At 28.2% G+C, this 21565-nt stretch overlaps 3 protein-coding genes across 3 annotated transcripts; all 3 read right to left on the bottom strand.

Moving 5' to 3' along the window:
* Positions 1-9191: 9191 nt before the first annotated feature.
* Positions 9192-18281, bottom strand: LOC114943073 (uncharacterized). The gene is made up of 3 exons (XM_029318661.2): positions 18141-18281; positions 17511-17723; positions 9192-9587 (listed from the first exon to the last, which is right to left on the bottom strand). Exons 1-3 carry the CDS (start codon positions 18279-18281, stop codon positions 9192-9194), a joined length of 750 nt encoding a protein of 249 aa, XP_029174494.2.
* Positions 10335-11981, bottom strand: LOC146721924 (uncharacterized). Its single transcript, XM_085485982.1, has 2 exons — positions 10542-11981; positions 10335-10451 (listed from the first exon to the last, which is right to left on the bottom strand). Exon 1 carries the CDS (start codon positions 11962-11964, stop codon positions 10819-10821), a length of 1146 nt encoding a protein of 381 aa, XP_085342108.1. The 5' UTR covers positions 11965-11981; the 3' UTR covers positions 10335-10451; positions 10542-10818.
* Positions 18282-19743: 1462 nt separating the features above from the next.
* On the bottom strand, positions 19744-21294 carry LOC146721923 (juvenile hormone acid O-methyltransferase-like). The gene is made up of 5 exons (XM_085485908.1): positions 21087-21294; positions 20813-20984; positions 20345-20477; positions 20109-20247; positions 19744-19919 (listed from the first exon to the last, which is right to left on the bottom strand). The coding sequence occupies exons 1-5, from the start codon at positions 21292-21294 to the stop codon at positions 19744-19746; spliced, it is 828 nt and encodes a 275-aa protein (XP_085342034.1).
* Between the last annotated feature and the right edge of the window lie 271 nt (positions 21295-21565).

Below are 21565 nucleotides of genomic sequence, written 5' to 3'. Positions count from 1 at the left end.
GAGTATACAAAATGTGCATCAAATTTCACATACAGAAATCAAGTCGCGTTTCACGTATCGTATACACGTTTCATATACGGACGCATATTTTTCCTTTGTAAGCATACATGTAAGTATTCGCGCCCAAAGCATTTCCTTACAAAAGCACATCCTTGCAAAGAAGATAAATTCTATTAACAGATGCTGCATTTATTATACAGACTATCTTGTATACGAGAAATTAATTAAGGAAGATAAAAGCTACGTTCTTTCAATGTGTTGTTGCAAATATGTAGTTCAGGATTTTGGCGCAAATTAAATTTTGATGATAGATATAAATCAAGATTCTTCAATTAATTCTATTTTTAATTTTTATTTTGAGAAAATTTTTATTCAGATTTTATAATTATTTTTTCCGTTCTATTTTATCGACAAAATATGAGGTTAGATAAACTATAAATCTATTTATTGGCTATACGGATTGTTTTTATAAAACATACATATATACACATTTACACGATGAATCGCACAACTGCTGCGTGTAATGATAAACATGTCGGTTATCCTTTGTGGCCGATACGATTCTTTATTGTATATTTTCGACAACAGATTTTATTATTTCGTTTCTTTCTAGTCATTGTACTTCGATTTTTAACAAAAAAAATATTTTACATATTAATATAGAGATTTTTGAATAATTTTTACGGTTAAAAATGGATTATTAGTTATTAAATTTTTATGTAAATATTACATAGTACATTAAATACTTATATAATAAAAATTTAGATAAAAATGAAATATTTTTTGTCGACATTTTTTTTCATCAGAAAATAATTTTGTAGCTTTGTGGAATTAAACATTTGTTAAGGGGATCCTAAACGTCCTTGAGAAATTGTTTTTTTTCTGTTTTATCGACAAAATATGAGGTTAGATAAACTATAAATCTATTTATTGGCTATACGGATTGTTTTTTACTCGAAATAAAATACTTCGCCTTTTGTTAATATTATTGCTTTAATTTGCACAGAAAAAAGACTTATCAATCTGTATAGTCTCATTAAAATTCATAATTCTGCAACCATACATAATTCTGTAACCATATATAAGCCCTATACAAATTGATAAGTCTTTTTCCTGTACAAATTAAATTAGGTATTAATATTAACAAAGAACGAAGCATTCTAATTTCGGGTAAAAAAACAATCCGTATAATCAATAAATAGATTCATAGCTGAATCTAACCTCACATTTTGTCGATAAAACAGGAATGAAACTTATTGTTAGATTAGGTTAGCTTAGGATTCCCTTAAGAGCATATTTATCTCATTTCTTATTAATATCTTTCACGGAGAATTTAAGATTGAAAGAGCAGATATGTGTATATATTCAAGGCATCGATGGAGCATCCTGTATATAATACCAGAGAGAAAAACGACGAAGGAATTTTTCGATGAACCGCGAATAAATGTATATCGAAACTCGGGAAAAGCGAGGGAAACGGAAAGAAGCGTCGCGAGTATTTCATCGATCAGCGGTAACTCAATATCCTTGAAAAGCGCACAACGCACCGTAATTGCGATAGAGGTCACGAGCAAGGTCAATAACCGCGTACAATCGGCGCCAAAATGGCGACGAATATCCCGACAGTTTTTCCAGACTTACGTTCAAAGGCCATGACACGTGAAAAAAATTTATTTAGTCAATTGTGAGACCGTAAAAGCAAATCGACCAATCATTGTCAACGTAATTTGACTGCGACTGGTTAATTTGTTTACGATTAAAATTTTTTTCATTTGCAATAACCTTAATCAACGTAAGAATATACACTGAAAACAAATTTTGTTAACTTGACTAAACCCTTCAATTAAATATTATTTTGTTAATTGAACATAAAAAAATATTTAAATTAAATATATTAATATATTAAATCTATCGAAAGGTTTATTTGACTTATAAATACTAATATGTATTTAATTATAACAAAATAGTAATTTAAGTAGTTAAAAAGTTTAGTCAAATTTAACAAATCTTTTTTTCGGTGTATATGTATTACGATGTATAAAATGTCTCTTTGTAAAATTATCATTAAAAAAAATAGTTTTGAAACATCTGATAAATAATTTTATCAAGCAAACATAAATATAGAAAATATAATCTTATAAATGAGCAAACAAACAAGAACGATTAAAACAAATAAAATAATATCTTTGATCCCGACCAAATAATTCAAGATCTGACATAAATAAGATAAATAATTTCGAATGTCTGCGTACTAGACATATAAACAAAATAATCTATAGAAATCGTAACAAAGATTCAACAGTCAGCAAGTTTTTACGGACAGGACAGAGTTCGAACGAATTCCTGTGAAATGTCGCAATCGATTAAATTGTGAAATAAGAAAGATTTTATTTTCGAAAGAGATGGAAACGTAACATTTCCAAGCGAGATATATGCACATACACACAATATCTCTCGATTAAAATACAGCGTATATTTTTTTCATATATGGACGATTTTTATACGACAATGGAATGAATATTGATGAAACTCTCCCATGTCAAATAAGTGAAAAATGACTATTGATAATAATTTATCGACGACGATATAAAGCGAGAGCGACGACCGAGAGACTCTCTCTCTCGTATTATTTGTCGGTACTTTATCGTTAACTCCCGTAATTCACTACTTGAGTGACCGTCCTCGAGACGAGAGTACTCTCACTCGGTGCACATAAATACGCCACTGTTCTCCCTTGTAGCGTGAGAGAGAGTACGCGTGCGTGAAATTAACTTTCGAACAGTCGCGTCTTCAGGTGCGCTAGGGCGATTCACGGTCAAATTCCTATATTATTAACATTTATTTATTTTACACGCTTCAATTATATACAATTGTTTACACTTACCCACGTTTTTCCTCTGCTTCAAGCGTATAATATAAGAATGTTAGTGCGTTTGTACTAAAGTTACACAGGGTGTTTAGTAAAATTTGAAAATGAAATATTTAAGGACATTTCCAGGATATTTTTCAAGAAAATTTGCACAATTTTCCAATAATAAAGATGTATACACTGCAAAAAATTGCACTTAAGATCTGCGGCCGAATACGTGCAAATAAATATCAATGTAAGAACTAAATATTTTGTTTTTAACGTTCTTATAACATTGACATTGCAATTAAACAAAATATTTAGTTTTTATTACATTGATATTTATTTGCACATATTCGACCACAGATTTTGTTAAGTCAAATAATTTTTTTTTTCCGTGTAACGAACCGAAAATTTTATTTTTTTTATCAAGTCGATATAAATTGCACGTTAATAAAAATTAATATATGCATTACAAATATTTGATATATTTTTTATATTATATTGTATTTGAACTTTTAAAATCTACAGAGAAAATTTTTTCTTAGAATTTACCCTGAAAATGAAAACAATAGTGGAACAATATAATATTAGAAGAATTTTATAAGAATTTCTCTGATTAATATTTACCACAATAAAAAATATTAACATCTACCACAATAAAATATTAATATTTTTTATTGTGATAAATATTTAATCAGAGAAACTCTTATAAAATTTCATCCCACAATTAACATAATTTTCAGGGTAAATTCTAAGAAAAAAATTAAATATTTTTTACTCCAATAGTCTCAGCTGACTGTTTTAATTAAATATTTAGAAGCAACGGAAAAAAATCTACGAAAAATTCAAATACATTTCCAGGATTTTTAAAGGAGAAATAAAATTTCAGAACATTTCAAGGATTTCAAGGACGGCTAGATACCCTGTTACAGTAGAATTTTGAAGAAAATTATTAAGAGTAGAGAATTTTTTTAACAAATTAAAAATTTACGTAAATTTGACGGTCGCGCAATTGATGACTTTTTCTAGATTTGTTAAAATTAAATATCAATGCACTGAAAAAAATTTGTTCTAGGCCTAAACCTACTAAATATTATTTTGTTAATTGAATATATAAAAATATTTAAATCAAATACAACATATTAAATCTAACAAAATGTATATTTGACTTAAATACTAAAATATGTTCATTTAACCAAATAGTAATTTTGAAAAATTTAGTCAAGTAAACAAATTTTTTTCATTATACCAAATATCAACATTCTTCTAACAATAAATGGAATTTAAAATCTTGTATTTATCGTATAAGAATAATAATGACATTTGTAACATTGATATTTAATTTTAATAAATCTAGAGAGTCATGTAAATGTTACGCGATAAATTTTGCGGGAGAATTGCATAAAATTAAAATAAATTATCAAATGTATATTGTTAAACAGAAAATTTGTGTTAAATTTAACAGATATCACATGTCCCAAACGGCCCACAGAAATTTTTGTGTTAATTCAACGTAATATAGATATGTTAAATGGAGACATAAACACTATGTTAATACTTTAACAAAAAATAAATGCAAAACTTCAAATTTAAAATAAATTTTGTGTAAAATTAACATAGAGAGCTTTAATGTAAAAATTAACTAAAAATTTGTTAATATTAGATTTTATCATCCCCACTTATATTATAAAATAAAAAATCAAATTTTCTCGGTAAATTTTGACAGATAAATCTTGTCATTAATAAAACAGAATATATTTATTGTGTACAATTAAAAATATTTTTATATCTTCTTTCAGTTATCTACCTTAATAATTTAACATTTAAGTTCAATGAACACAACAGCAAATATGTTAAATTAACACAAATTTTCCAACTGTGTACGTTGCACTTTAACGCATGAAAGTTTGAATGGTTTTCGTCTTCCAACATTATCAAACAAACGCGATAATTGGAATGGAGCCGTATTTAGGTTCCAGAGATTGCGTTTCGTGCCCGCGATCGTTTCGACATTATCGTCATTAGTATTATTATTATTATTATCACCGTCATTAGCGCGGATGTTCCATGCCGAGCACGAACATCCTCGCGAACCATCGGCGACAGATCATCGCGCTTCGGCAACGACATTCCACTTCCGGTATGTAATCAGCAACGAAGATGTCCCCACCCTCTCAGATCCGACAGCCAACGATATCTAATGAACCTCGAGATAAGAAGTTTAGCAATACGAAGGAACGACTTCCGCGTTAACCTCAGTCATTAAACTCTGATATTAAACTCGCGGGAAGGTTCGAGTAAATCTTCTCAAATTAACCTTTGTATATTCAAAATATTTTCATCGGGACGTTTCATCATATATAATTTATATAATTATATGTATTGTTAAATATAAAATAAAAATATAAAATAAATTTAAAATAAATATTAAATATAAAAATAATTATAAAATATATAAAGATATAAAACATTTTTAAAAAATGTAAGAAAATAAAATCACGATGTGAATGATATTTTATTAACATACTTTATTAATAGTATGTAATATTTGGCTAAAAAAAGATTTCCTGATGAATACTTTGAACTTTTATTTTTTTCCAACGAGATTTGACAGATAAAACTCTACTTATCAAATCCTTTAACATTAGATATTAAAAAAAAATATAATTGACTTTTGTATACAGTTGCTTAAAATTGAACTAAAAAAATTGAATTTAATTTTTTATTTAAATTTCGAAAATTCTTAAATATAAAAAATATGGTTTACTTTGAACTTTTATTTTTTCCAACAAGATTTGACAGATAAGACTACTTGTCAAATCCCTTAACATTAGATATTTCAAAAAATTATAACTGAATTTTGTGTACCTACAGTTGTTTAAAATTGAATTTAATTATTTATTTAGATTTCGATAATTTTACTTAAAGACAAAAAATATGATCTTTTTAAATGTGATAAAAAAATATCGGAAAATGTCAACATTAACATGTGTCACGAATGACAGCTCATTACTCGATTCTCAAAAATTTGATGACTAAATATGAAGATATAGCTTCTTCACAGCCTTGCTCGATTCTCTCCCCTCTTCCCGAACATTTTCCGGATCGTTAAACATCATGTCGAGCAAGCGTGTTGCTCGTTGACCCTCGTGTTCCAAGGATGTCCCATGGAAATCAACTTCGACGTCATCGCGCGAATACAATCGTCGGAGATAATTATCATCTTTCACGGAGCATCGCGCTCTGTTCTAACAATAAAACTTCTCCCAAGAATAATTTTTCGAATCTATGACACTGCGCAGATTTTTCATAATTTTTTCTCTCGAATTTCTTTCCTCGAAAAAAAAAACATTACGAACGTTGTTATCGTCAGTAAACGTAATTTCCTGAAATTGAGCATTGTTAAGGGGGGATTCAAAGGTAGCGAACGTCTCGAAGAAAACACGTGCGCAAATGTCACTCGAGACGAGAGATTGTCGGACGAGGAACTCTACGATAACGAAACCAGACCAGAGTGCGCAGCGAAATTTTATCACAGCTGAGAGATCTCGTTTGCTCTCGTATAAAATTTATATATACTATATATACATATATATTGTTTCAAAATAAAAAAATAAAGAAAACATACATACTTTATTTTTCTATTCTTTTAAAGCAACAATTTAGATGTTATCCTTCTTATATTTATTATCTACTTACAAAAAGATATCTCAAGATAAAAAAATGATATTTCTTTCAAGAGTATTAAGTTTAGTCTCTTTATATATAGTATTTCTTGCTTCAACGTATATTTAATATATTTAATATAAATCTATTTTTCACAAAAGATATAATTTTATTAAATCAATTAAAATTCTACGAAAAAGTCAATTAATAAAAAATATCGATACAAAATATTCTTTCAATGTGTGCAATTTAATTACGTAATAATTTTTTTAAGATAAAAGTTACATTAAAAAATTTGTTAACTGAACCTGTCAACTATTATTTTGTGAGTTAAATGTATGAAAGGATTTAAATTAAATAAAACATTAAATCTCACAAAACGTATATTAAATACTAATATACATTCAATTATCAAAATTGTAATTTAGTTAAGAGGTTTAGTCAAGTTAACAAATTATTTTTTAGTGCACATAATATTTTTGATATTTTTCTTTTATTTCAAATTTTACGTAATAAATTCCTATCGATCCGTTTTATAGATTATTTGTGCATATTCAGCTGTATATTATTTCGTTTCAAATAACACAAATGTTTCGCAATTGTTTCCTCATTTCAGGTATCCTTTATTCAAGTAAAGCGATGCGCGCATGAATCAAATATATATTACGAAAAAGTCGATAGCACATTTTACGCATCTCTTCCGCGTGCGTGCCTTCTTATCCAAAATCTCAGTAATCAAAACCAACATAAAACACGAGCCATAAACATAATAATTATTAATCACGATTGACGTGATCTTTTCGCAAACGTGCAAAAATCGAGATACACACGTGTATTGGAAGAGGATCAGATGTCTCTCGGATCAGATGTCAAAGATATATATATATATACATATATATATATATATATATATATATATATATATATGTATATATGTAAATATTTTTCGCCAGAAAAAAAAATTTCCAACAACAATATACATAATTCCTAAAAAAGAAAAAAAAAGATCCTTGTGTGCTCACCGGGATGACTCGTCCCGGACTCCCGCCCTCTCTCCTTCTCGCTCTCCTGCGTCTCCTGGCACCGGTGTGGCTCCGCGAGAATCCGTCACTCCGAGATTACCATCGCACACCGCGTATAAATCACGCACCTCTCGAGGGCTCGATCCTAAGATGGACACTCGCGCGCGAACGACGTAACGGCGGAAATTTCTTATTCGGCCCGGGACTGGCGGCGGCGTACGTCTCTCGCGAGAGCGAGAGCGCGAATCGGTACGATATATCAATACAGACCTCGGGCCGTTGTGCACTGACTGCCGGCACTTCACTCGGCTCCGCCGCCAACGAACCTTCCCCTCTACGCGTCCTCGTCAGACTAGCGGGCGCGCGCGCACGTTGTCCACGCGCTTCGACTCGCCAGCGCGATGCCCGCGCCATCTGTCGGCGCCCCGCGGAACTAGAGACTCAGTCCGCGCGGTACAACACGTATAATATAATATATATAATAATTAAAAAATTAGAAAATTGTCAAGCGCAAAATTACTATTTAAAAAGTTATAAATAAAAATAATAAATAATAATAATAATAATTAATATTGATAATAAATAATAATAATAAATAATAATTATTATTAATATATAATAAATAATAATTAATAGGAGACATATATGTATATCAATATAATGTGTATCCTTAATTATTATTTAATTAAAAAATTACCTTTTTTACGAAAGCGCAGCCGATAATCCTCGCGATCCGCCGTAGTAAAGTCGCGCGCGCAAACTTCAGGTGGCTCGAGTCGGCGCGATGACGTCACGTGGTTTCGAGAGAATCGAGCAATCGAGATTCATCGACCGGCGAGAATCGATCTCTGATTGGTCGGTCAAATTTTGCACTTTGACGGACGGATTTTTGAATATAATCCTGAAGTTTCTTTCGACGTAATACGGCGCTGTTTACAAATCGCTTAATTGAGTCATACATTCCTGAGTAAATTACTTTATTTATTAATTGGTGTTGCGTGTATGTGTGTGATTTTATTTGTACTATATTTATATTAATTGAGATATATTATATTTGATGAAACAAGAGCATTGTACATCTTTCATAATATTCTTCTCGGTGGATAATTCGTGTAATTATTATTTTAATTAAATATGTTCAAATTAAAAGTTTGTAAATAATTCTTTACTACTTTCTATGGATTGTTTTCAGAAGAAAATGAAAGAATATATTTAAAGTTGAACATTATTGCCATATTATATTAGAATAAACATACTATTTAAAAATTATCTGTATTAATAATAAGAATAAATATATTAATTTAAAAAAAGTTTAGATATATAATTTAGGTAAATAATTCTTATTAAAATAACAATATATTTTTAAAATTATTACAATATTTTATTATAATGTATGCAAAATATTAAATTTTTCCTATCAATTTATTTATTACATTATATAATAATTATTATTTATTATTTAGAGTAGAGACTCTCAAAGTACTGATTATTTTAGTGATTTTCTTTCGTCAAAAATGGCAAAAACAATCAGAAATATTGAAAATTTCTCTGTCATCTGTAAATACTATACAATAAAATACATTTTTCTCTATATCTGGTCGCCGTCAACTCCAGATTCTTATTTGAGGATCTATTAATTTCAAGAGCGATTATTAATTGCTGAGCGATTCTTCGCGAGATATTCGTATTCCCATAAAAGCAGCCGAATAATTCCCTTTTCCAGTATCATCGAACATGACTTGATCGTCGACGACCCATCGACTGTAGCGAATTTCCGAGATGAGATGCAAACCCAATTTTAGCGCAAGCGATTGACTGCGACCCGATGTAAAAATGCCACCGATAGCTGTCATATTCAACGTGGACGCAATTCGGATGCAAGCATTCAAAAGGGCTGCACCGATGTCCTTCTGTTGATAAGACGGATGAACGCAAAGGATGTGGACTCGAAAATATGCATCGCATTCCAGCTCTTTGTACGCACTCGTCTGTTTTATTAAAGCGCCGATTAAACCCATAATTTTCTCCAAGGCTTTGCCCTCGAAATTCTACATCAAAAATTTCAAATATATATTACATTAGATCTTCAGAAAGTAAAAGCTCGCATAAATTCAAAATTAATAAAAGTAACTTAATAGGCCAACAATCAAGCAAAAATTAGGTGTAAATAAAAACTTATTCTTTATTATTAATATCCTTTACATAAAAACGTTTCAACCTCACTAAGGTCTTTTTCAATACAAAATTTAAAAATTAATAAAACATTAAAACATGATATAAAATTATGATATAAAAAAAAAATTCGATACCACATTACATCATATGTTTTTTTTATATCATAATTTTATATCATGTTTTAATGTTTTATTAATTTTTAAATTTTATATTGAAAAAGACCTTAGTGAGGTCGAAACGTTTACATATGAAGGTTATTAATAATAAAGAAAAAGTTTTTATTTACACCTAATTTTTGCTCGATTGTTGGCCTATTAAGTTACTTTTTTTATATTAGATCTTTCAAAGTCATTTGCTAATCATCTGTTAATGACAGACACTTGAGATTATTTGAAAACAATTTTTGTCAACGTAAACGTCAATTAATTATTTTCGAGTCATAAGCGATTTAAAAAAAAAGAGGCTTTTCGCGAATTAAACTTTATAAAGTTAAAAGATTGTCATAGCTATATATTTATTAATTAATTTTAGGTAAAGTTTATTTTAATAGAATTTTAATTTAAGGTTTATTTATGAAGATCATTATATAATGATAAAAATTAGAAACTTGCATAAAAAAATAATAAAAAACCACTCCTCAATGTTTAAAGTCGACCAGACTGGCAATAATTTATTATAAATAATTATTTGAAATACAACAACGTTTCGGCTGTCATTGCAGCCCTTTTCAAGTACATCTATAAAAAGTTCCATCAAAATAATTATAATTTAATACACTTATTCGCAACAATTAATTATACATTTAAAAACAAAAATGTGTTACATACCAAATTTAAAACAGTAAATCAACTTCTATGCAAACTACCGACAATGTTAACGCTTGTTTTGATGAACAATGCAAGACTGACAGAAGTAAGCACATATTAAATAGATGTTAACTGTTCGCAAGAATCTTAGTCACTAAGCGTTAAGAAGATAGAGACGAAACTAAATGTGTCTTTCGTAATTTAAATCGTCATAATAAAGTCAAATAAATAAAAATAAATAAATAGGTGGATATAAAAATAAAAATAAAATTAAAAGTAAAAATAAATATAAAACGACTTAAATAACGTCAAGAACACGATCATAAATCCCACTGAAATTCTCCGTATCTTTCTGTAAATTAATACTTTTTCCTTGTTTTTTTATGTAAAACATTTCTGCAATTTCTCTTTTTCTTGTCTGTTTTTCCTCATGCAGAATCACCGGAGAATCCCAACGGAACTCATGATCGTTGCAAGTCCGATGTAAACTAACGACAGAATGCAATGTCTTGTCTTTTTTTATGTTATTTCTATGTTCTTTAATGCGCGTTTCTAAATGTCTCTTTGTCTGTCCTATATAAGCCGAATCGCAATTCGCACAATCAATTTTATAAATAACATCAGTTCTTTTTAAGTTTTCGATCCCATCTTTACCTCTTTTTATCAACGTGTCCAATTTTTTTGGGACAGTATACAAAGCATCAATTCCACTTTTATTGATGCAACGCGTAATATTCTCGCTAAGATCTTTAATGTAAGGTAACACAATGCAATTTCGCGTATCAAATTTATTTCGATTGGGCGAGTTAAGATTACCGTCAAATTTAATCGCTCGAAGTCTTTTATTGATGTTTTTGTTTATAATTGTTAACGGGTAACAATTATTAATAAGGATTCTTTTGATTAAATTAATATTTTCTTCATGAAAAATAGGGTCAGCGAGTAAAATAGCCCTATCAACTAGGCTTGTAATCACGCTAATTTTATATCTCATAGGATGATTTGACAGAAAATTAATATAGCGGCCTGAAAACGTAGGCTTTCGGTACCAATTAGTCGTCAATCTACCACCGATACGTATAACGTTCGTATCCAAAAAACTCAGAGAACAATTTTTCTCTAGTTCGAACGTAAACTTAAGTCGAGTGTGGAAACCATTGAACACACGAAGCATATCCTCAATTTTTCCTTTCGGAATAATTGAAAAAATATCATCGACGTACCTAAAATAACAATAGGGTTCGAAATCCAATTGACGCAAACAGTATGATTCCAAATCGTCCATAACAATGTCAGAAAGAATCGGAGACAATGGAGACCCCATCGGAGAACCGAAAACCTGTTCGTAAAATTCCGTCAAAAACGAAGCTCGTTGAGCGCATAACCGTGTCAATGGCGTGTAAAAACTGCGCAAGGCTAAACGAAGTAAATTGTGAGATGTCATCCCATCGGTTTTCTATTGCTATTGTAATTAATTCCCAAGGGTTGTTAGTAAAAAGTGAAGTCACGTCCAACTAAATCATAACATGGCTGTCGTCGATGTTTCTGTCTTTAATAATCTCCACAAAGGACCAACTATCCTTGACATGAGATCGAAGTTTATTGACTGCATTTTGTAGTATCTCACTCAAAAAGGATGCTATGTTGTAAATAGGACTTCCTACGGTTGAAAGGTTAGATAATAAATTAATAGACGATAACACATACAGACAATTGAGGTGTACGAATAGTAATTTGCCTCGTGCGTATGGTTTACCAAAGATTCATAAGGTAGGTTACCCTCTCCGCGTCATAATTTCAACTGTAGGAAGTCCTATTTACAACATAGCATCCTTTTTGAGTGAGATACTACAAAATGCAGTCAATAAACCTCGATCTCATGTCAAGGATAGTTGGTCCTTTGTGGAGATTATTAAAGACAGAAACATCGACGACAGCCATGTTATGATTTCGTTGGACGTGACTTCACTTTTTACTAACACCCCTTGGGAATTAATTAAAATAGCAATAGAAAACCGATGGGATGACATCTCACAATTTACTTCGTTTAGCCTTGCGCAGTTTTTACACGCCATTGACACGGTTATGCGCTCAACGAGCTTCGTTTTTGACGGAAAATTTTACGAACAGGTTTTCGGTTCTCCGATGGGGTCTCCATTGTCTCCGATTCTTTCTGACATTGTTATGGACGATTTGGAATCATACTGTTTGCGTCAATTGGATTTCGAACCCTATTGTTATTTTAGGTACGTCGATGATATTTTTTCAATTATTCCGAAAGGAAAAATTGAGGATATGCTTCGTGTGTTCAATGGTTTCCACACTCGACTTAAGTTTACGTTCGAACTAGAGAAAAATTGTTCTCTGAGTTTTTTGGATACGAACGTTATACGTATCGGTGGTAGATTGACGACTAATTGGTACCGAAAGCCTACGTTTTCAGGCCGCTATATTAATTTTCTGTCAAATCATCCTATGAGATAACAATTTTTTACAAAAAAAAAACTCCCGACTGCTGCCAACTAAGTTTTAATGTTTAAATTAAAAAATAATGTTTAAATTAGAAAATAAATTTAAAAAAATAATAAAAAAATTAGAAAATAAAAAATAAAAAATAAAAAACAATTAGAAATAAATAAAAAATAAAAAACAAAACAAAAATTAAAAATAATAAAAGAACAAAAAAATTATAAGTATAAAAAATAAGCTTGTAAAAGTTGGAAATAATCACACATAAATAAAGTCTGTTGTTTATTATATAATTTTTCTTATTTAAATTTATTGTTATCATACATATTTAGCGCTATATAATTTACAAAAATTTCAGATTTTTGAATTCAAAAAATTTTTTTAATTATAATTATTATTATTAATTCTACAATTTACAAGAGCAGTCGGGAGACGCCGCGCGTCTAAAAACTGTAACGTCCGTTGAGTATCGATATTTGTGTTTGTGTCTATTCATTACATAAAACGTGCGCGTGCGTATATGTCTCAAATTTAGCGCGGCGTCTCCCGACTGCTCTTGTAAATTGTAGAATTAATAATAATAATTATAATTAAAAAAATTTTTTGAATTCAAAAATCTGAAATTTTTGTAAATTATATAGCGCTAAATATGTATGATAACAATAAATTTAAATAAGAAAAATTATATAATAAACAACAGACTTTATTTATGTGTGATTATTTCCAACTTTTACAAGCTTATTTTTTATACTTATAATTTTTTTGTTCTTTTATTATTTTTAATTTTTGTTTTGTTTTTTATTTTTTATTTATTTCTAATTGTTTTTTATTTTTTATTTTTTATTTTCTAATTTTTTTATTATTTTTTTTTATTTATTTTCTAATTTAAACATTATTTTTTAATTTAAACATTAAAACTTAGTTGGCAGCAGTCGGGAGTTTTTTTTTTGTAAAAAATTGTATTATTATTTTCTAATTTTTTTATTTTCTAATTTATTTTTTATTTTCTAATTTTTTTTTTCTAATTTATTTTTATTATTTATTTTCTAATTGTTTTTTATTTTTTATTTTTTTTTTTAATTGTTTTTTATTTTTTATTTTTTATTTTCTAATTTTTTTATTATTTTTTTTTTTTATTTATTTTCTAATTTATTGCTGTTCTTATGCTGTTTCTTCATTCTTTTGTCTCTCTGCTTCTTCATCCTACACATGTAAAAGTTTTTATTATGTAATATATATATTACAATGTATATAATATAATAATAATAATAATAAAGACACACATACACTCACCATGTGACTGCAATGTTCTATATTCTTTCCAAATATTTTTCTGCTACAATTTTTTTAATTAATATAATATAATATAAATAGAGAGATAAATAAAAAAAAATAGCTAGATAGATAGATTGATAGATAGAGAGAGACAGATGACAAAGACAGATGACAACAATATCTTATATCAAATACGTAAACTTGTACGCAGTTATAATTATGGCTTTGACAAATATATTAACTTTCTTATGGCTATATAAGTTTATACATTATGTAATCACAAGTAAGTTTATATATTTGTATAGCCTTAATTATTATTACATATGTGAATAATCTTTTGTAGTAGATAATTGGCTATGTAAGTTAATATATTTGTCTGCATTGCCATAATTATTGGTGCGCTAATATCTTTGTATAACTATAAATATATTTGTATACATATTTTTAATTAATTATATAATTATTATATAATATACAAATAAGAGAAAAAATAACTATATACATTTATACAATTATATATGTGGATATTTATAGCAATGTGGCTACGTAGCAAATTTAATAGCAAATAAGTGGCTACGCAGACAAATATAAATTCATATAGCCATGTTATGACTACAACAGATTAATTATATTATTAATTATATTATATATTTTTATTAATTATTAATAACAAGATTTACTTGTTTTCTATTATTAATAATGTTTTCTTCTTGAGATATCTTCAAGCGAGTATCTTCTTCCTACATATAAATAAAGAAACAATAAATAAATAATAATAACAATATTCTAAATAAAGAAAAAAACAATAAATATAAAAGAAGAAACTTACTCCTTTATTTATATCTTCTTGAGATATATCCATAATAATACACTTCACTTAATATTGTTGTTGACAATAACACGCAACAGGTGACAGCTAACCTTTCCTATCAGTCCCGTCATTATTACTTCGAGATGTATATACCAATGTCACCAACATTCCCTATCCGGATACTACAACGAATCTCATTGGTGAATCATTTTTCCTCTTAGGTTCACACAGCAGCCAATGAGAGACCGTATTGACGAAATAATACTCATTTTTCACTTTTTATTAATAGAATAAATAACGATAATAATACGCTTTAAACCTTCCTTGATTAATAAGAAACTTATGTTCCAAAGTTGATATAAAACTATGCAGTAGTTATCGAGAATTAAGGTCACGACCGATCCGGGCTCGATGAAACGCATACTTCCTCTCTTTTCGCCAACCTACGGTTGGCAGCAGTCGGGAGAATAAAATTAGCGTGATTACAAGCCTAGTTGATAGGGCTATTTTACTCGCTGACCCTATTTTTCATGAAGAAAATATTAATTTAATCAAAAGAATCCTTATTAATAATTGTTACCCGTTAACAATTATAAACAAAAACATCAATAAAAGACTTCGAGCGATTAAATTTGGCGGTAATCTTAACTCGCCCAATCGAAATAAATTTGATACGCGAAATTGCATTGTGTTACCTTACATTAAAGATCTTAGCGAGAATATTACGCGTTGCATCAATAAAAGTGGAATTGATGCTTTGTATACTGTCCCAAAAAAATTGGACACGTTGATAAAAAGAGGTAAAGATGGGATCGAAAACTTAAAAAGAACTGATGTTGTTTATAAAATTGATTGTGCGAATTGCGATTCGGCTTATATAGGACAGACAAAGAGACATTTAGAAACGCGCATTAAAGAACATAGAAATAACATAAAAAAAGACAAGACATTGCATTCTGTCGTTAGTTTACATCGGACTTGCAACGATCATGAGTTCCGTTGGGATTCTCCGGTGATTCTGCATGAGGAAAAACAGACAAGAAAAAGAGAAATTGCAGAAATGTTTTACATAAAAAAACAAGGAAAAAGTATTAATTTACAGAAAGATACGGAGAATTTCAGTGGGATTTATGATCGTGTTCTTGACGTTATTTAAGTCGTTTTATATTTATTTTTACTTTTAATTTTATTTTTATTTTTATATCCACCTATTTATTTATTTTTATTTATTTGACTTTATTATGACGATTTAAATTACGAAAGACACATTTAGTTTCGTCTCTATCTTCTTAACGCTTAGTGACTAAGATTCTTGCGAACAGTTAACATCTATTTAATATGTGCTTACTTCTGTCAGTCTTGCATTGTTCATCAAAACAAGCGTTAACATTGTCGGTAGTTTGCATAGAAGTTGATTTACTGTTTTAAATTTGGTATGTAACACATTTTTGTTTTTAAATGTATAATTAATTGTTGCGAATAAGTGTATTAAATTATAATTATTTTGATGGAACTTTTTATAGATGTACTTGAAAAGGGCTGCAATGACAGCCGAAACGTTGTTGTATTTCAAATAATTATTTATAATAAATTATTGCCAGTCTGGTCGACTTTAAACATTGAGGAGTGGTTTTTTATTAATTATTACTGGCAACCTTAAGGATTATTATTTAGAAAAAATAATATCTTATAATCTTTTAGAATTCACCTTGAAAATCATGGTAATTGTATTAAAAATATTTAAAAAAATATTAATATCTGCCACAATGAGATATAAAATATGTTCGATTAATTTTACTATGTGCATAATAAAATTTACATATGAATATTTTTTATTATGGTAAATATTAATCAGAGAAACTCATATAAAATTATTTCAATACCATATTGTCCCGCGATTAAGAAAATTCTCTCGTGCATAATTAAAATAATAACATATTAAAGTATCCCATACAGCACAAAATATTATGAATGTTTTCAAAAAATATTTCTAAATATTGCTATAAAATATTGCATAAAAACATTAACATAACATTAGCATAAAATGGTTTTAGGAATATTTTAAAATAATTAAAAAATTTTTTGTGGTAACATTTTTTAAAATATTTTTAAAAACTTTTAAAAATGTACTTCTTTTTATCGCTCAGATAATATTTTCTTAAATATTTGATACATATTTTTGAAATATTAGTTTAAATCTATGTATATTCAAAAATATTTTTAAACACGAAAAAGCGGACATAGAAACATTTTTAAAATATTTTCGAAAATTATTTTATCTTTTAAAAAATATTTTTAAATGATTTTAAAAATATTTTGTGCTGTATGTGATGTTACCGTATGTAAATGTATTTGATATTCTGTAGTTATATCAAATTTTTAAATATCTTAAACAGACATTATTGTATATTTTTATATGATAACAGCGCACTTACTTGCACCCGATCATAAGTGTCGGATTTATCTGCATCACTCTTAATTCTTGCAACGGCGACTCCGACGATACGTCCTGATGCTAAACTGAGTGCTACCAAACTGGTGGTGTCTTTCATCCACGTTTTTACAAGGTCGAGATATACATTTACGGATTTCTGATCCTCCAGTAAAGACACCGCTTTACACATCGGCTCTTCTCGAAAGAAATGATGCTGCACAAGAAACTCAAATTTTATTTGCGCAATATTTAAGAGGAAGATTACTTTCCATTTTTTATTATATTTAATTATTAATTAGTATTCAATGATTAATTAGCTAAAGTGAGATACTGCAATATTGAGACGAAATCGATGTAATCAATTTAATATTTTTTGATTTACTGCATAAAATAATTTTACATTATTTTAGCCATAATACAAATACTGTTAAATAGAATATATTCGCTATTTTTTTGACTGAGGAAGATTTGCAGGAGAAAACATTATTTCACATGAGTAAAAATAGAAGAATGTATGGAATGGAGAACAAAGAACGTTGTTGATTCGTTTTACATTCCAATAAAAAATTCGATTGATTAATGCCATCATATTATTTATTTTATACATCTTTTCCCCTTCGCATTACTAAACTTTTATCAGACGCAGAGCTTCCTCGTACTGCGCCTCTTTAAGATCCTGTATTTTGCATATCGCTGGCGAATCCCATTCTAAAGGCGCATACATCCTCGCTTCCATCTCGATTGTAAATGTGTCTTTCTTCTCTTCATTCATAATCATTCTTCACTTAGTGTGTTGCGATATTTGATATATAAAATTCTTAATAATTATTATTATTAATTGTGTATGAGTTGGAAGGAGATGTCATTCAGTATCAATTGAACAAATATCAAGCTGCAATTTGAAGTGAGGTGAAATATTCGCAGTCGTATTCTTTTTTCTTCTTATTTATTTTATATATTTTTACTTTAATTTTTTTATTTTATTTATGATACTATGTCGTCATACAATATTATAAAATTATATAATATTGATTTCTCTAAAAGGAAAAAAATACCCAAATTATGTATGTTAAATGTTAAATCATATATAAATAGAATATATAGATAAAAAGTTTTTAATCATACGTTAAGCGCAATAACATTTTAATAAAAGCTAAACGATGGCTAAAATTTTTTATACATAAATCACATCATTATAATATAACAAAATCAGTAATGTTAAGCTGCTTTGTTCCATATACAACATATTGAGCATGTATTTATAAATAAATATTATACTTGTTATACAAATATATAATGAAAAACATTCCAATAATTTATATAAGGAATCTAATTTTTTTTATTATTTTCTTATTTATATATAATTTTTTATGCTAAGTGATTGCTGCTACAACAAATCACAGATAATATTACATTTAAGGAAATGTATTAAAATTTTGAAAAATTAATTTCATTAAATTTTCTTGAATTTTCTTAAATGTTTAGAATATAAAAATTGAACAGTTATGACAAAAAATCTTGTCACGGGTCCACGAGACGCATCGCTGAGATAAGACAAAGCCAAATCGATGGATCGTCGGTCCTTGTCTGACTCAGCTGTTCGGTTATCAACTTGGTTCTTAGCTGAATAGTTCAAACATGAACCATATCGCGAATCATTTACCGCGCGTCACGACGTAGTTTATGTCCACATTGTCAAGCCCATACAGCACACAAGTTTGCAGCAATATTGCAATGTTGTTGCAATATTGCTGCAAACTTGTGTGCTGTATGGGAAGGAGCGTACTAGTACACGCGGCCGCTGAATCCCGGTGGCCGCTCTCTTGTTTCTCTCTGGATGTATGTGGTGTGGAGTTTCGCGCAAATTTAATGAAAACGTAGATATTTAATCACAAAATATTTAATCATAAAAGTAATTGTGCCGACTCATGAATCATCTCAGTTTTGTCAAATATAATTATCAAATTTATCAAATTATCAATTTAATTATGATAGCAAATTATTGTATAGTAAACTATAAGTAGAATACTAATACAAATTTGAGAATCACAATTCCATAATTTTCATTAAAAAATAATGCAGGTATAAATGATGCTACAGTATATTATATACAGTTATATTGTAATTTTATATTTTATTATGTATTTTATATTTTAATTTTAATTCTTGAATGTCTATTACGTACATAATTTTAATTTGCCATATTATATTATGATAGATTTTATAATATTCTATCATGTAGAGCATTTACATGCAAGTATTTCTATTGTGTTATATTCGTCAATGTTTTGGCGAAACTTAGCATCGTTTTCTTTCATTTTGTTCCATTCGTGTTCTAAATGCTGTTTTAAGTCTTCTTCTTCTTCAGATTTCAATTGATGTATGAAGGGAAGACCGGAGAGAATATACGCTGTAAAATAATAATAACTCCCATGAAAAACACATATGTATACATACGTAAAAGTTAATTGTATTACTGATGATGTGATTCATATTACTATTAAATAGTTATATACATACATTAAGATAAATTTGATTTCTTAAATAAGATTTTAATTTTATGTCTGATACACGTATGGTGAGAAATAAAAATACTTACACATGAGGTATTCTGATTTATACTTTACATTACATTTAAAAAAGCAATATTCAGTTTTAAATCTTGTATCTTCAAGTATGTTTACAAATGTCATTAATGTTGTATAATCATTCGCGTCATGAAACCTCGATGTATATTTCTTTATGTATCATGAAAATATAAAAATAATAATTAAAAATATGTAACAGAAAATTTATAATTAGAAAATAATATCTAAAATATTAACAAATACATACCTCAAAGTATTTGCCATAAGATGGATGCGTTTTTAATATGTTATAAAGATTAAACGCATCATGTTTTATAACGATAGATGCATGAAAGTGTCCTCCAACTTTCAGCATATCAAAAATATTCTTAAATTCTTGTCTATTAAATAAACAAAAAAATATATAATTAATTTTAAACAATTACAAATATTGTAATATTTTTGGAAAAATATATTTTAAACTAATTTTATTTTACTGTTGCACCAAAATCAATTAACGTAATTCATTATTGTTAGAAAATGTTGTATTTTTTACTATTAGTATTTAATATTTTGCATAAATGCCGACAAAAAATTCAAAAAAAACAATTTCGTGAAATTTTTAAAAGATTTTACAAAAATATTATTTATTTAAAATAGCTTTTGTAAAAGCACACATATATTTAATAAAATTTTCGCTCATTTTTACAAAATAAAATTATATATTTATACTTACTCAAGATCATTGCGAGAAAATATAGTGGGAAACGAAAAAATATTATCGAATTTACCTATATATTCATTAGGTAAATTTTTGCTTTGAATATCTAATACGTCAAAATCAATTCTATCATGATTTTTATAGTTTTTTCTCGCATGTTCTATCATTTTCGCCGAACTATCGGTACCTTGAAGTAATACGCAATATTAGAAAATTAAGAAATAATTTTGTCTTAAAATTTATTATTACAGATATACTTTTTCATATAATTAATTCTTTATAGTCTTACCTATTATTTCCCCAAATTGAGGATCAATTTCTGGCATTAAATAATGTCTGGTGATATTTCCATAAGCACAATTTACTTCCATACATTTTGATGGACCACTGAATATATTTTTTTTGGAAGAATTCCATTTAATATACAAATCTGCATTATGCTCTTTTAATGTCAGTGCCGTATTAAATTGCCCGGATTTAATCACTCGGATCGCCATATTTTTTATAAATGAAATTAATTAATACTCAAAAAAACACACATAAAGCACTATTTTAATATTTTAATATTTTTTCTTGGATTATTATTCGTTGAACAAAGTTTTTTGTGTTCACTTAGAGAATAAAATAGATATTACAATATTTTTTGATGACACGCGGTAGCAAAACACAAAATTTGCACGATAGAACGATAAGATGTAGCTAGACTGTTTTAGGTCACAGTTTTAGACACAGAATGCCCGAAAATGTGCATGCTCTTATATAGAGGGT

The sequence above is a fragment of the Nylanderia fulva genome, unplaced genomic scaffold (assembly GCF_048542155.1).
Source record: "Nylanderia fulva isolate GAGA-0341 unplaced genomic scaffold, ASM4854215v1 Scaffold4, whole genome shotgun sequence".
Classification (NCBI taxonomy): Eukaryota; Metazoa; Arthropoda; class Insecta; order Hymenoptera; family Formicidae; genus Nylanderia; species Nylanderia fulva.
This window is presented reverse-complemented; position numbering and strand designations above follow the sequence as displayed.

What these genes read in the sequence shown, in the direction of transcription:
- LOC114943073 (XM_029318661.2), bottom strand. Translation starts at nt 18,281, where the DNA reads ATGAATGAAGAGAAGAAAGACACATTTACAATCGAGATGGAAGCGAGG. An exon ending in AAGCTCTGCGTCTGATAAAA is followed by an intron (nt 17,724 to 18,140) that starts GTTTAGTAATGC and finishes TTTCTTGTGCAG; the next exon opens with CATCATTTCTTTCGAGAAGA. An exon ending in ACACTTATGATCGGGTGCAA is followed by an intron (nt 9,588 to 17,510) that starts GTAAGTGCGCTG and finishes TTTTTGATGTAG; the next exon opens with AATTTCGAGGGCAAAGCCTT.
- LOC146721924 (XM_085485982.1), bottom strand. Translation starts at nt 11,964, where the DNA reads ATGACATCTCACAATTTACTTCGTTTAGCCTTGCGCAGTTTTTACACG.
- LOC146721923 (XM_085485908.1), bottom strand. Translation starts at nt 21,294, where the DNA reads ATGGCGATCCGAGTGATTAAATCCGGGCAATTTAATACGGCACTGACA. An exon ending in TTTTCTCGCAATGATCTTGA is followed by an intron (nt 20,478 to 20,812) that starts GTAAGTATAAAT and finishes TTTATTTAATAG; the next exon opens with ACAAGAATTTAAGAATATTT. An exon ending in CTTATGGCAAATACTTTGAG is followed by an intron (nt 20,248 to 20,344) that starts GTATGTATTTGT and finishes TGATACATAAAG; the next exon opens with AAATATACATCGAGGTTTCA.